Below are 12,350 nucleotides of genomic sequence, written 5' to 3'. Positions count from 1 at the left end.
ATAAGTTTTTGAAAACATGATAACACCAACTGCTACTAAAGTTCAAGAGAGAGAAAGACAACTTAGCTAAAAATGTTTCTATTTTTTTTGAATTTTTTTATTTTTTTGATTTTTTTTTTTTGGATTTTTTTTTTAGAATTACACTAAAACCCTCCCCCATACCTAAATCATGCATTGTCCTCAATGTATGCAAAAGAGAGAAATAAGCAAGGAAAATGATGAGAATATACCTGATAAGGGATGAAGAGAGTTAAAACTACCTACTGAAAGAGACTTACTTGATCATGGGTCAATGAGGTGGATGACCTCTTCCTCGGAATCGACTGGCAACTCTAAAAATGGTTTGAGACGTTGTCCATTAACTTTGAATATTTCACCATTTTTAGGATTTTCAACTTCTATAGCACCATGAGGAAAAACTACTTTAACAAGATAAGGTCCCTCCCATCTAGATCTCAATTTTCCGGGAAATAAATGAAGCCTAGAATTGTACAAAAGAACCTTTTGACCGGGAGAAAAGGATTTTCTCAAAATTGATTTGTCATGAAAAACTTTGGTTCTTTCTTTATAGATTTTAGCATTTTCATAAGCATCATTCCTCATTTCCTCTAACTCAGAAAATTGCAACTTCCTATGACTACCGGCAGTGGGTAAATCAAAATTCAACTCCCTAATGGCCCACAAGGCTCGATGTTCAAGTTCAACCGGCAAATGACAAGCTTTACCAAACACAAGCCGATAAGGGGACATACCCAAGATAGTCTTATACGCGGTCCTATAGGCCCATAAAGCATCTATCAACTTAGTTGACCAATCCTTCCTATTCGAGTTGACAGTCTTTTCTAAAATCTGTTTGATTTGCCTATTTGAGACTTCAACTTGACCACTAGTTTGAGGATGATAAGGGGTGGCCAATTTATGAGTGATCGAGTACTTCTTTAAGAGAGATTCAAATTGATGGTTCTTGAAATGTTTGCCTTGATCACTAATGATAGCTCTAAGCATACCAAACCGAGAAAAGATATTCTCTTTTAAGAATTTAAGAACGACCTTATTGTCATTAGACTTAGTTGGAATGGCTTCGACCCACTTAGATACATAATCGACCGCTAAGAGAATGTAGAGGTTGCCAAATGAACAAGGAAATGGGCCCATAAAATCTATCCCCCAAACATCAAAAATTTCGATAATTAAGATCGGATTCATTAGCATCATATTACGTCTTGTGATCTTTCCTAAATGTTGACACCTACTACAAGCGGTACCGAATTCCGCGGAATCTTTAAACAAACTAGGCCAATAAAAACCACTTTGGAGTATCTTAGCCGCCGTCTTTTTGGCACTAAAATGTCCTCCACAAGCTTGATCATGACAAAAAGAAAGGACACTTCTAAACTCGTGATTTGGGACACACCTTCTAATGATTTGATCCGGGCAATACTTGAAGAGATAAGGGTCATCCCAAAAGAAGTATTTGACTTGTGAAAAGAATTTGGATTTATCTTGCTTGGACCAATGAGTCGGAATGTTGCCGGTGACAAGGTAATTAACAATGTCGGCAAACCAAGGGAGGGTAGAGATAGAAAGAAGGTGTTCATCCGGAAAAGATTCATTCAAAGGCAAGTCAACGGTTGACTCTACTACCAATCGAGAAAGATGATCGGCAACGACATTTTCAGACCCCTTCTTATCCCTAATTTCTAGGTCAAATTCTTGGAGCAACAAGATCCACCTAATCAAATGAGCTTTTGAGTCCTTTTTCAAGAAAAGATATCGAATGGCGGCATGATCAGTGTAAACAATGATTTTCGAACCAATAAGATAAGACCGGAACTTCTCGAGGGCAAATACTACGGCTAGAAGCTCTTTTTCGGTGGTTGATTAATTAAGTTGGGCATTATTTAAGGTCTTGCTAGCGTAGTTTATGACATGAGGTATCTTATTGATTCGTTGCCCTAAAACTGCCCCAACTGCATAGTCGGAGGCATCACACATCAACTCAAAAGGCTCATTCCAATCGGGAGATTTAATTATCGGGGATGAAGTCAGCTCTTTCTTAAGGTGTTCAAAAGATTGTAAACAATCACTATTAAACTCAAATTTGACATCTTTTGAAAGAAGATTGGTCAAGGGTCTTGCCTTTTTACTAAAATCCTTAATGAAACGCCTATAAAACCCCGCATGTCCTAAAAAAGAGCGAATTGCTTTGACCGATTTTGGTGGAGGGAGACTAGAAATGAGATCAGTTTTAGCTTTATCAACTTCAATTCCCTTTTCCGAGATTTTATGACCAAGGACAATTCCTTCTTTAACCATGAAATGACATTTTTCCCAATTAAGAACGAGGTTCGTTTTTTTACACCTTTTTAAAACTAAGTCAAGATGGTTTAGACACTGATGAAAAGAAGAACCAAAGATGGAAAAGTCATCGATGAAAATTTCTAGGAATTCACCTACCATATCGGAAAAAATGCTCATCATACATCGTTGAAATGTAGCAGGGGCCGTGGTCAAACCAAAAGCTAGACGACGATAAGCGAACGTTCCGAAAGGACATGTGAACGTGGTCTTTTCTTGATCTTCGGGAGCAATGGGGATTTGAAAATAGCCGGAAAAAACCATCTAGGAAACAATAATAGGAATGACCAGCTAACCTTTCTAACATTTGATCGATGAATGGTAAAGGAAAGTGATCTTTTCTAGTTGCAGAATTGAGCTTCCTATAATCTATACACACTCTCCAACCAGATTGAACACGAGTGGGAACTTGCTCGTCATTCTCGTTGGTCACTACAGTAATACCCGATTTCTTAGGTACTACTTGAATCGGACTCACCCACGAGCTATCAGAAATGGGAAAGATGATCCCATTATCTAGGCACTTAAGAATTTCTTTCCTAACAACTTCCATCAAAGTTGGGTTCAACCTCCTTTGTGGCTCCCTAACTGGTTTAGCATCATCAACCAAGTGAATCCTATGTTGGACAATTGCCGGACTAATTCCTTTAATATCAGAAATACTCCATCCTATGGCTTCCTTATTCTCTGTAAGCACACTTAAAAGTTCCTCTTCTTGAGATGGGGTCAAATTAGAAGAAATTATAACGGGAAAAGATTTATTAGGACCAAGAAACTTGTACTTAAGAGTGTTAGGAAGAGGTTTGAGTTCTAATTCTGGCGGACTTGGCTCAACTGGTTCACTAGCTTGATAAAGGGACAAAGGGAGTGGTTCAGGCTCTTGGTTAGTTGTGGGAATGGTGGACTCTAACATCTCATTGACCTCATTAGTGTAATCGAAATCAACCCAATTTTGACCAAAATGATTTAAGCAAAAGTCAAGAGCATCATCGATACTCATGGTTTCATGATCAAGTATTTTATCAATTAAATTAATTTCCATGTGTTGGTCAAAATAGTCATTGGGTTGGTTTCCGACATGAAAAATATTGAGATCAATGGTCATATTCCCAAATGTTAGTTTCATTAAACCATTCCTACAATTAATCAAGGCATTGGATGTGGCTAGAAAAGGTCTTCCTAGAATGATCGGAATTTGATTTTTAGGATTTTTGACTGGTTCAGTTTCTAGGACCACAAAATCAACGGGAAAAACAAAATCACCAACCTTAATCAACACGTCTTCAATTATTCCCTTAGGAATTTTGATAGAACGGTCAGCTAATTGAAGTGTGACATTGGTCTTTTGAAGTTCACCTAGACCTAATTCTTGGTAGACAGAATACGGAAGAAGATTCACACTAGCACCTAAGTCAAGTAAAGCTTTGTCAACAAAAGTGTTGCCTATGACACAAGAAATAGTAGGACAACCGGGGTCCTTATATTTCACGGGAATTTCATTCGAGAGAATCGAACTAACTTGAGATGTCAAAAAGGCTTTTTTAGGAACATGAGTGGTTCGTTTATGAGTGCATAACTCTTTTAGAAACTTAGCATACAAAGGAATTTGTTGAATGGCATCTAAAAGAGGAATATTGACCTTAACTTGCTTGAAAACTTCTAAGATCTTGTCTACTTGAGCCGATTGCTTGTTCGAAATAAATTGTTGAGGATACGGAGCTTTTGGCGTAAAGACTCTTTCAGTAGACAAGTTGGGGCTAGGTTTTGAAGGTGGTGCAATCGAATGAGGTGTTTCGCCAGACCCGAAATTCTCGGGTTGCTTTGAGTGATCTAGACTCGTACTCAAAGGTGAAGGATTAGGTTTCGAACTCGAATTCTCTTCTTCATTATCATCAACACCAACTCGATTTCTCACTTGATTTCCCGACCGTAGAGAGATGACGGCGTTCACATCATGAGGTCTTTGATTAAGCGGAAATTTAGGATTCACCTCGGGTTGACTTGGAAACTTATTCTTCTCGCGCTCACAAATCGTGTTAGCTAATTGACCCATTTGAACCTCTAATTTAGATATGGCTTGGGCATTGGAATTCAATAATTGCCTATCTTGGGTCATGGTTTGCATGAAGGCTTGTTGAGATTGAGTCAAATTAGTTTGAGATTTTAGCAAAGCCTCAATGCTCTGTTCTAAGGAATTAAGTCTCTTATCTGAATCATTAAACCCGGGAGGATTCAAGGGTGCTTGAATTGGGTTTGGATAAGGATTTTGACTAGAAGTGGGATAAGAGTTTGGATTAGGCTTTTGAAAAGTGGGTTGAGGAGATTGGTAGTTTTGGCCTTGGGTCCATGAAAAATTTGGGTGGTTCTTCCACCCGGGATTGTATGTGGGTGCAAAAGGGTCATTCCTAGGTCTAGGTTGAAACATAGCATTCACTTGCTCAAACTCTTGAAAGTTTTGAGGTCCATGACTATGAGAGTTATAGTTCGCACACATAGATGCCTGGGAAGGGGCATTACTGGTTTCTAAAGCTTCTAATCTTCTAGTGAGAGTAGCTAACTTTGCTTCGGTTGCTATAGAATTACCAACTAAATGCAAGCCTTTGTTAGCTAATGAACCGAGTGTTTCATTGTGCTTACTAGGCTCCCTATTCGGCTCCCTAGTAGACTCCCACAACATAGTCTTTTCTGCTAGTTCCTCGAAAAATTCCCAACCCTGATCCTCATCTTTTTCCATGAATTTTCCTTGGCACATAGACTCTAACAACGCGGTTGTAGAACTATCTAAGGCCTCGTAAACAATCTTACAAAGTCTCCACTTTTCTATTCCGTGGTGGGGACATTGGGACAAAAGATTTTTAAATCTATCAAAATATTTCCAAAAAGACTCGTTTTCCTTTTGATAAAATTGATTAATCTCATTTGTAAGTCTCGTAGTCTTATGATTTGGAAAATATTTTTTTAGAAAAATGACTACGAATCCCTCCCAAGTTGAAATAGAATTAACCGATAGGCTATATAACCATTTTTTAGCATTTTCTTTAAGAGCGAAATTGATTAGTCTAAGCCTAATGGAATCCTCGGTTAATTGTTGGTGTTTTTGTAAGGCACAAACCTCCTCGAATTCATGAATAAAAAGATACGGATCTTCACCTTCACTCCCGGTAAATTTAGGTAACATGCTAATGTGATGACCTTTAATTTCAAAATTATTACCATTAACCGGTGGGAGAGTAATACAAGAAGGTTGGGCCGAACGGGCGGGGTAACAACGATCCTTAAGAGAAATAGCCATGTTTACTACGGGTTCAAGAATTTCTACGGGTTCGGATTCCGATGAGGAAGTACGCTCAATTGGTCTCACTAACCTAGATGAATTATCTCTAATCCACGTAGTACGCATAAACAGGATAGGAATCAAGAAGCAAATAAGTGCAGAAATTTAAAACACGCAAAAGAAAGGGTGAAAAATAGCAAGAAAAATTCTAAATCTATGGTTCCCTAAAAAAAACTCTAGACTTGCTCCTAACAAAAAGATATTACTAAAATTCACAAAACTAAAAGTATTCTTTCTGATTTGGCCAGGTAGGTGCAAGCATTGCCAAGAGGCTAAACACCAGCCTAGTCACCAAATCTAAATGGCCAGGTAAGCTTTCGCTAGCCTAGACACCAAAGAATGAATACTTAGAGATTTGATCGTTTCAGGTTTTCTTCCTAGTTGAGCGCGAAGTCCTAGGGGCTAATGTCTACTTAATTTTATTAAAAAGGTTATGGTATGCAAAATGATGGATTTAATGGTTGTGGGCCAAGGAAAGAGTGATGAAATCCCTCCCCTTTATCTTGTGATGTGGTTTTGCCCTTAAAGTTTATTTAAATGATGCAACACACAACGAGATATAAAAGCGATAAACAATTATGGATGCTCTAAACTACGTGTCTTAACTAAAGAAAAGAAGAAATTTAACGTACCTTGGGTCCTCCAGCAATCACCACAATTTATAAAGTACGAAAAATTAAAAATAAGAAAATAAAATCTAAGATGATGTGCTCCTAGGTGAACAAATGCATGATGCAATAACTATGTATTTAACTAACTAAATTTTTTTTTGTATTTTTAATTTTTTTGTGATTTTTTTTTCTTACTAGTGAAAAATATGAAAAGAGAGAGATACGGGTTACCCAAGCAAGCTTCCAAAAATTCCTTCGAGCCTCGGCAATTTTCGAAGTTCCAATGAGCTTTCCAAATCTTCAATTTTCTAAAAAAATTAAACAAAGAGAGCAGGTAAAACTAATTCAAAAAATTAAAAATTAAGGCGCGAAAAATAATTATAGTCCCCGGCAGCGGCGCCAAAAACTTGATGTGCCAAAAATATACATTTTAAATTGCAAGCGCACAATTTTCGTTTTAATATTTTGAGATTCGTTCCGCAAGGACTATAAATTTTTCGCAATCTTAATTTTTAACTTAGGCGAAATAGAACAATTAATTTTGAGAGAAGGGATTTCTTTTACTTAAATTAACTAATGAAATAAAAGAAAGGGGACACAAGATGGAAATGGATTATAAATGGGCTACATGTATTTAAATTAGACTAATATAAAAAGAACAAGTTGGGTCAGGGAAGGAACTGAACATGGGCCTAATTACACAAACCAGTACTTAAAACACTAAAGATGATGTGAAGGTGTTGGGCCAGAAAATATTAATGGATCAGATTTTAACAAGTCAGGAAAATACCTACTAAACATTAACGTATGCATAGAGACAATTTACTTAAGGCGGTAAGTAAAAACAAAACATAGACTAGAAAAAAAAAACAATCGGGTCTTAAAAATAGAAATGGGCCAACCACTAGTTGCGGGCCAAGAAATTATATGGACCAAACAAAAATATAACACTATTGCTGATTTCCGGTATACTAATCTAATAACACACAAATATAACCAAGTTAATATGATGAACAATAATTATATCCATATTAATTAATCAAGTATCAATAAATGACACTTAATATGACAAAACAAATTAATTATAGACTGCTAATGACTAATAACTACTGCTACTATCACTACGCACTAAAAGAAACATTATGGGCTTGATTTGGAAACATGTTTTGGGCCAAAAACAAACAAACATGAAAATGGGCTAACCTCGTTACTAATGGAAATGGTTTATCTTATTTAAAGCAATAACAAAAGCAATAATTAACCAATAAAAACAGTAACTATTCTAGCATATCACTTGTCTAATTGTCATGCTATAGTGAACCAACCAAGCCATACAACATAGTAAAATAATCTAGAATTTAATACAGTAGTACATCTGGGACGCAACAATGTAATAAACAGAAGTAAAAATAAAATAAATTAATGGAAATGAAGGCACAGCAAAAGTCATGTCGCCGGAAAAGAAAACCAAATCACCGAGAGGTGAAGGGAAATGAAACCCACAAACACATATCGAGCTCGTGTCGGAGTAAGATTCAAAAGTAAATAAAAAGTTGTCATAAAAAAGTAACAGGACATCAAGATAGATCGAAAATTCCTAACACTACCAATAATAAGATCTAAAATTAAACTCAAGTATCGAAGAGAAATTTAGAGGGCTCCTTTTATTTCCCCAAATATGTAACTTGTGAGATTTTAAAAGATATCATAACCCAATATTAAAATAACAAGACATAAAAGTAGAGGAGAGGATGTTGTAAGAAAGACTTGAATGACATTAATCGAAGAGAGTGTTTACAACTTTTGAGAGCTACTACAATGGAAATAAAAACTAGATCTAGAAATTGAAAAGAGAGGCTACTACTAAATTTAGGGTAAACTAAGATAAAACTAAAGTGATGAATACAAGGGGGAAGGGGGGGTATTTATAGCTAAAAATTAGGGTTTAGGGTAGAGTTGGGTGAATCTTGGCCATCCAAGTGAGATGGGTGTTTGGTTTATCTTGACCATTGATTTCCACCAACTATTTCTTTTGGATTTTTCTTCAAGTTGCTTGGTGACATTATATTTCTTCCATTTTTTCCCTTTTCTCCCTTTTACTTCAAATTTCTCATTTTTCCAAATATCTACAAAATGATGAGAATGCAACAAATTAATTTATTTAAAATATGAAAGCAAGCAATAAATAGGTATGAAATTATGCAAAAATAAGTGATTATCATCCACCTCAAGACCCTTTCTAGAGACCTTATGCCCAAGAATAATGCCTTCACGCACCATAAAGTGACATTTTTCCCAATTGAGCACCAAATTAGTTTCCACACTCCTTTTGAGCACCGAACGAAGATTATTCAAACATTCATCATACGAATTTCCAAAGACGGAGAAGTCGTCCATGAACACTTCGACATTGTTTCCAATCATATCAGAGAATATAGCCATCATACATCTCTGAAAAGTGGTCATTGCACCACATAAGCCAGACGATACTCTGCGAAAAGCAAACGTGCCGAATGGACAAGTGAAGGTAGTCTTTTCTTGATCTTCTGGTGCAATGCAAATCTGATTATACCCCGAATAGCCATCCAAAAGACAATAATACTCATGACCGGCCAACCTGTCAAGCATCTGATCAATAAATAGAAGAGGGAAGTGATCCTTTCTCGTGGATTTTTCAACTTTCTGTAATCCATGCATACCCTCCATCCTGTGACAGTTCGAGTGGGGATGAGCTCGTTCTTCTCATTTGCTACCACAGTAATACCTCTTTTCTTAGGTACACATTGCACGGGGCTCACCCAAGAACTGTCAGAAATAGGACATATGATTCTTGCATCCAGCCACTTCAGAATTTTTTTCTTTACCACTTCTTTCATGATAGGATTAATTCGTCACTGTTGCTCAACAGTCGGCTTACTACCTTCCTCTAGCAGAATTTTATGCATGCAGTACGAAGGGATGATCCCTTTGATATCTGATGTAGTCCATCCGATAGCCGATTTGAATTCTCTCAAGATCCTCAAGAGCTTGTCCTCCTCACTACCTGAAAGGTCAGATGCAATAATAACAGGTAAAGTAGATGCATCACCTAAAAAGGCATACCTCAAGTGTTCAGGCAATGGTTTAAGCTCCAAAGTAGGTGCTTCCTCAATAGATGGTTTGAGCTTTCCTTCAGCATTCTTGAGATCAGAAGTACCAAGAGATTCAAATGGCATGTCTAGCTTTCGCCTCCAAGGAGAAGTATTTAGATATTTTAGTTGCTCATTGCCATCCTCATCGTCACTGTCAAACTCCCCCACTAAGGCCTTCTCTAAGGCATCAGACATTAACATATGATCAAGTTCTGAAGTGACTGCAGAATCAATCAAATCCACCTTTAAGCACTCCTCATCTTCTGTAGGGAATTTCATCACTTTGAATACATTGAATGTCACATCCTGATCTTGCACCCTTATAGTAAGTTCACCTTTCTGCAAATCTATCAAGGTACGGCCTGTAGCCAAGAAAGGTCTTCCCAAGATTATGGGAATCTTCCTATCTTCCTCGAAATCCAAAATGACAAAGTCTGTAGGGAAGAAGAGCTTATCCACCTTTACTAACACGTCTTCCACTATGCCTCATGGGTATGTAATAGAACGATCAGCCAATTGTAAAGACAAGTAGGTGGGCTTTGGATCAGGCAAATTCAACTTTTTGAAGATAGACAATGGCATCAGATTGATGATTGCTCCCAAATCACACAGGCATTTGTCGAAAGATAACTTACCAATGGTGCAAGGAATGGTGAAGCTACCTGGATCTTTAAGCTTTGGAGGTAGTTTTATTGCAGCACAACACTGCACTCTTCTGTTAAAGCAACGGTCTCAAGGTCATCCAGTTTCACCTTCCTTGAAAGAATACTTTTCATGAATTTTACATAACTAGACATTTGCTCCAGAGCCTCAACGAAAGGTATGTTGATGTGAAGTTTCTTGAACACCTCCAGAAACTTACCGAACTGCTTATCCAACTTTTGTTGTTGCAATCTCTTAGGGAAAGGTGGTGGAGGATAGATCTATTTCTCCCCTGTATTACCCTCAGGCATAGTGTGTTCAACAGTAATCTTCCTTGGTTCCGCCGCTTTCTCCTTTTGCGTCTCTTCTTCAATAACAACTTCAGCTTCTCCGTCTTTCGCTTTTTCAGCATCAGCAACTTTTCCAGACCTTAAGGTAATAGCTTTGACTTGCTCTTTAGCTTCCTTCCTGCCTGGCACTTTAGTATCGCTGGGAAGTGTGCCAGGTTGACGATTGAGCACTGCATTGGCTATTTGACCGATTTGATTTTCCAAGGTCTTGATAGAAATAGCCTGACTTTTGCACAACAGCTTGAGCTCCTCGAAATCAGCACTAGAAGGTGGAGCAGCACCTCCTTGTCGAGGATATGATTGCCTTTGAGGATAATTCTGTGATTGCTGGAATCCAGGTGGATTAAACTGTTTACTCACGCCTTGCTGATATGGTTGCTGAATAGCATTCTGAGTATTGCTCCAGCTGAAATTGGGATGATTTCTGTTGTTAGGATGATAGGTAGCTGGCACAGGCTACTGCGGTCGCTGATAATTGTTCACATACTGAACATATTCATTCACAAGAGAACACTGATCCGTAGCATGAGAACCTACACAAAGCTCACAGACCATAGCTATCTGATTGACTCCATAGGTGGCTAAAGAATTGACCTTCAAAGACAGCGCTTGGAGCTGCACTGCAATAGTTGTAGCTGCATCAACTTCTAGAATACCTGCTACCTTCCCAGGCATCATCCTTTGAGTTGGGTTTTGATGCTCATTTACGACCATAGTTTCAATAAGATTATAAGCCTCAGTATAGCTTTTGGCCCACAAGGCGCGTCCAGCTACTGCATCGAGCATTGGCCGAAATTGGGCCCCCAAACCATTATAGAAACTAGTGATCACCATCCAGTCAGGCATACCATGATGTGGACACTTTCTCAATATCTCCTTGTAGTGCTCCCAAGCTTCGCACATAGATTCTGTTGCTTGCTGCGTAAACTGAGTAAGAGCACTCCTCATAGCTGCAGTCTTCGCCATTGGATAGAACTTCACTAGAAACTTCTGCGCAAGATCTTGCCAAGTAGTGATGGACCCAGCTGGTTCAGAATGTAACCAGTCCTTAGCTTTATCTCTCAGAGAGAATGAGAAAAGACTCAGCTTGATAGCCTCATCAGTCACACCATTATATTTGAAAGTACTACAGATCTCGACAAAATTCCTGATGTGCATGTTGGGGTCTTCAGTCGCAGCACCTCTAAAAGAAACAGAGTTCTGCACCATCTGAATAGTGCCCGACTTGATTTCAAAAGTGTTGGCCTGAATAGCCGGATGAAGGATGCTTGACTGAATGTCATCAATTTTAGGCCGAGAAAAGCCCATAAGAGCTGGATCTGCTGCTGGAACTATGCGATCACCCATGATTATTGGTTCTTTCTGCTCACTCTCTTTATTCGAATCTTCAAAATCTATCTTCTCCGGAATATCAAGAACTGAGTCTGTCTCCTCAGCCGTATCTAAAGTCCTCTTGCGAGTACGAGAACGTGTTTGCATAAACGCTCGCTAAAGTACCTGAAACACAACCGGAAATAATAAGTAACACGTCTTAATCAATGAGTCCTAATGACCGCTGATGATAAGTATATAAACTAAACAAATACGCCGAGTCCCCGACAGCGGCGCCAAAAACTTGTTAGGCACAAAACACGCGCTAATAATTCACGCAAGTATACGCGTTCGCAAGTAATATAGAATAATTTCTAGTTCGTTCCCATGGAGACTCATACTAATTATGTTCAATTAACACTTACTCACCAATGTATGATTACTTCTCAATGTCAAGACAATAACACGTAGATTTGATTAACTAATTATTAACTATAATTAACTACGAGAATTAAACACTTAATTGACACTTGAATTAACAATATTAAACACACATGAGATCATAACTTCATTACTAATTCCTTCAATAGTTATTGTCATTACCCTTAGCATG

The 12,350-nt window shown here is 37.9% G+C and overlaps 1 protein-coding gene and 2 non-coding genes across 3 annotated transcripts; 2 read left to right on the top strand and 1 right to left on the bottom strand.

Moving 5' to 3' along the window:
* Nucleotides 1-282: 282 nt before the first annotated feature.
* Nucleotides 283-5,650, bottom strand: LOC141696239 (uncharacterized). Its single transcript, XM_074500409.1, has 3 exons — nucleotides 3,709-5,650; nucleotides 1,395-1,526; nucleotides 283-1,259 (listed from the first exon to the last, which is right to left on the bottom strand). The coding sequence occupies exons 1-3, from the start codon at nucleotides 5,648-5,650 to the stop codon at nucleotides 283-285; spliced, it is 3,051 nt and encodes a 1,016-aa protein (XP_074356510.1).
* Nucleotides 5,181-5,287, top strand: LOC141699084 (small nucleolar RNA R71). The gene has a single exon (XR_012565571.1). It is a non-coding gene; the product is annotated as a small nucleolar RNA R71 (small nucleolar RNA).
* Nucleotides 5,651-11,270: 5,620 nt separating the features above from the next.
* On the top strand, nucleotides 11,271-11,377 carry LOC141699031 (small nucleolar RNA R71). The gene has a single exon (XR_012565522.1). It is a non-coding gene; the product is annotated as a small nucleolar RNA R71 (small nucleolar RNA).
* Nucleotides 11,378-12,350: the final 973 nt, after the last annotated feature.

Source organism: Apium graveolens, chromosome 11, assembly GCF_009905375.1.
Source record: "Apium graveolens cultivar Ventura chromosome 11, ASM990537v1, whole genome shotgun sequence".
Taxonomy (NCBI): Eukaryota; Viridiplantae; Streptophyta; class Magnoliopsida; order Apiales; family Apiaceae; genus Apium; species Apium graveolens.
Note: the sequence above shows the minus strand (reverse complement) of the source record. Positions and strands in the feature narration are given on the sequence as shown.

Coding starts and splice junctions, on each gene's coding strand:
- LOC141696239 (XM_074500409.1), bottom strand. CDS start 5,650: ATGGCTATTTCTCTTAAGGATCGTTGTTACCCCGCCCGTTCGGCCCAA. Junction 1,527..3,708: donor AGAATTAGGTCTAGGTGAAC/TTCAAAAGACCA, acceptor TCACCGGCAACA/TTCCGACTCATTGGTCCAAG. Junction 1,260..1,394: donor GTGTGTCCCAAATCACGAGT/TTAGAAGTGTCC, acceptor AATTCGGTACCG/CTTGTAGTAGGTGTCAACAT.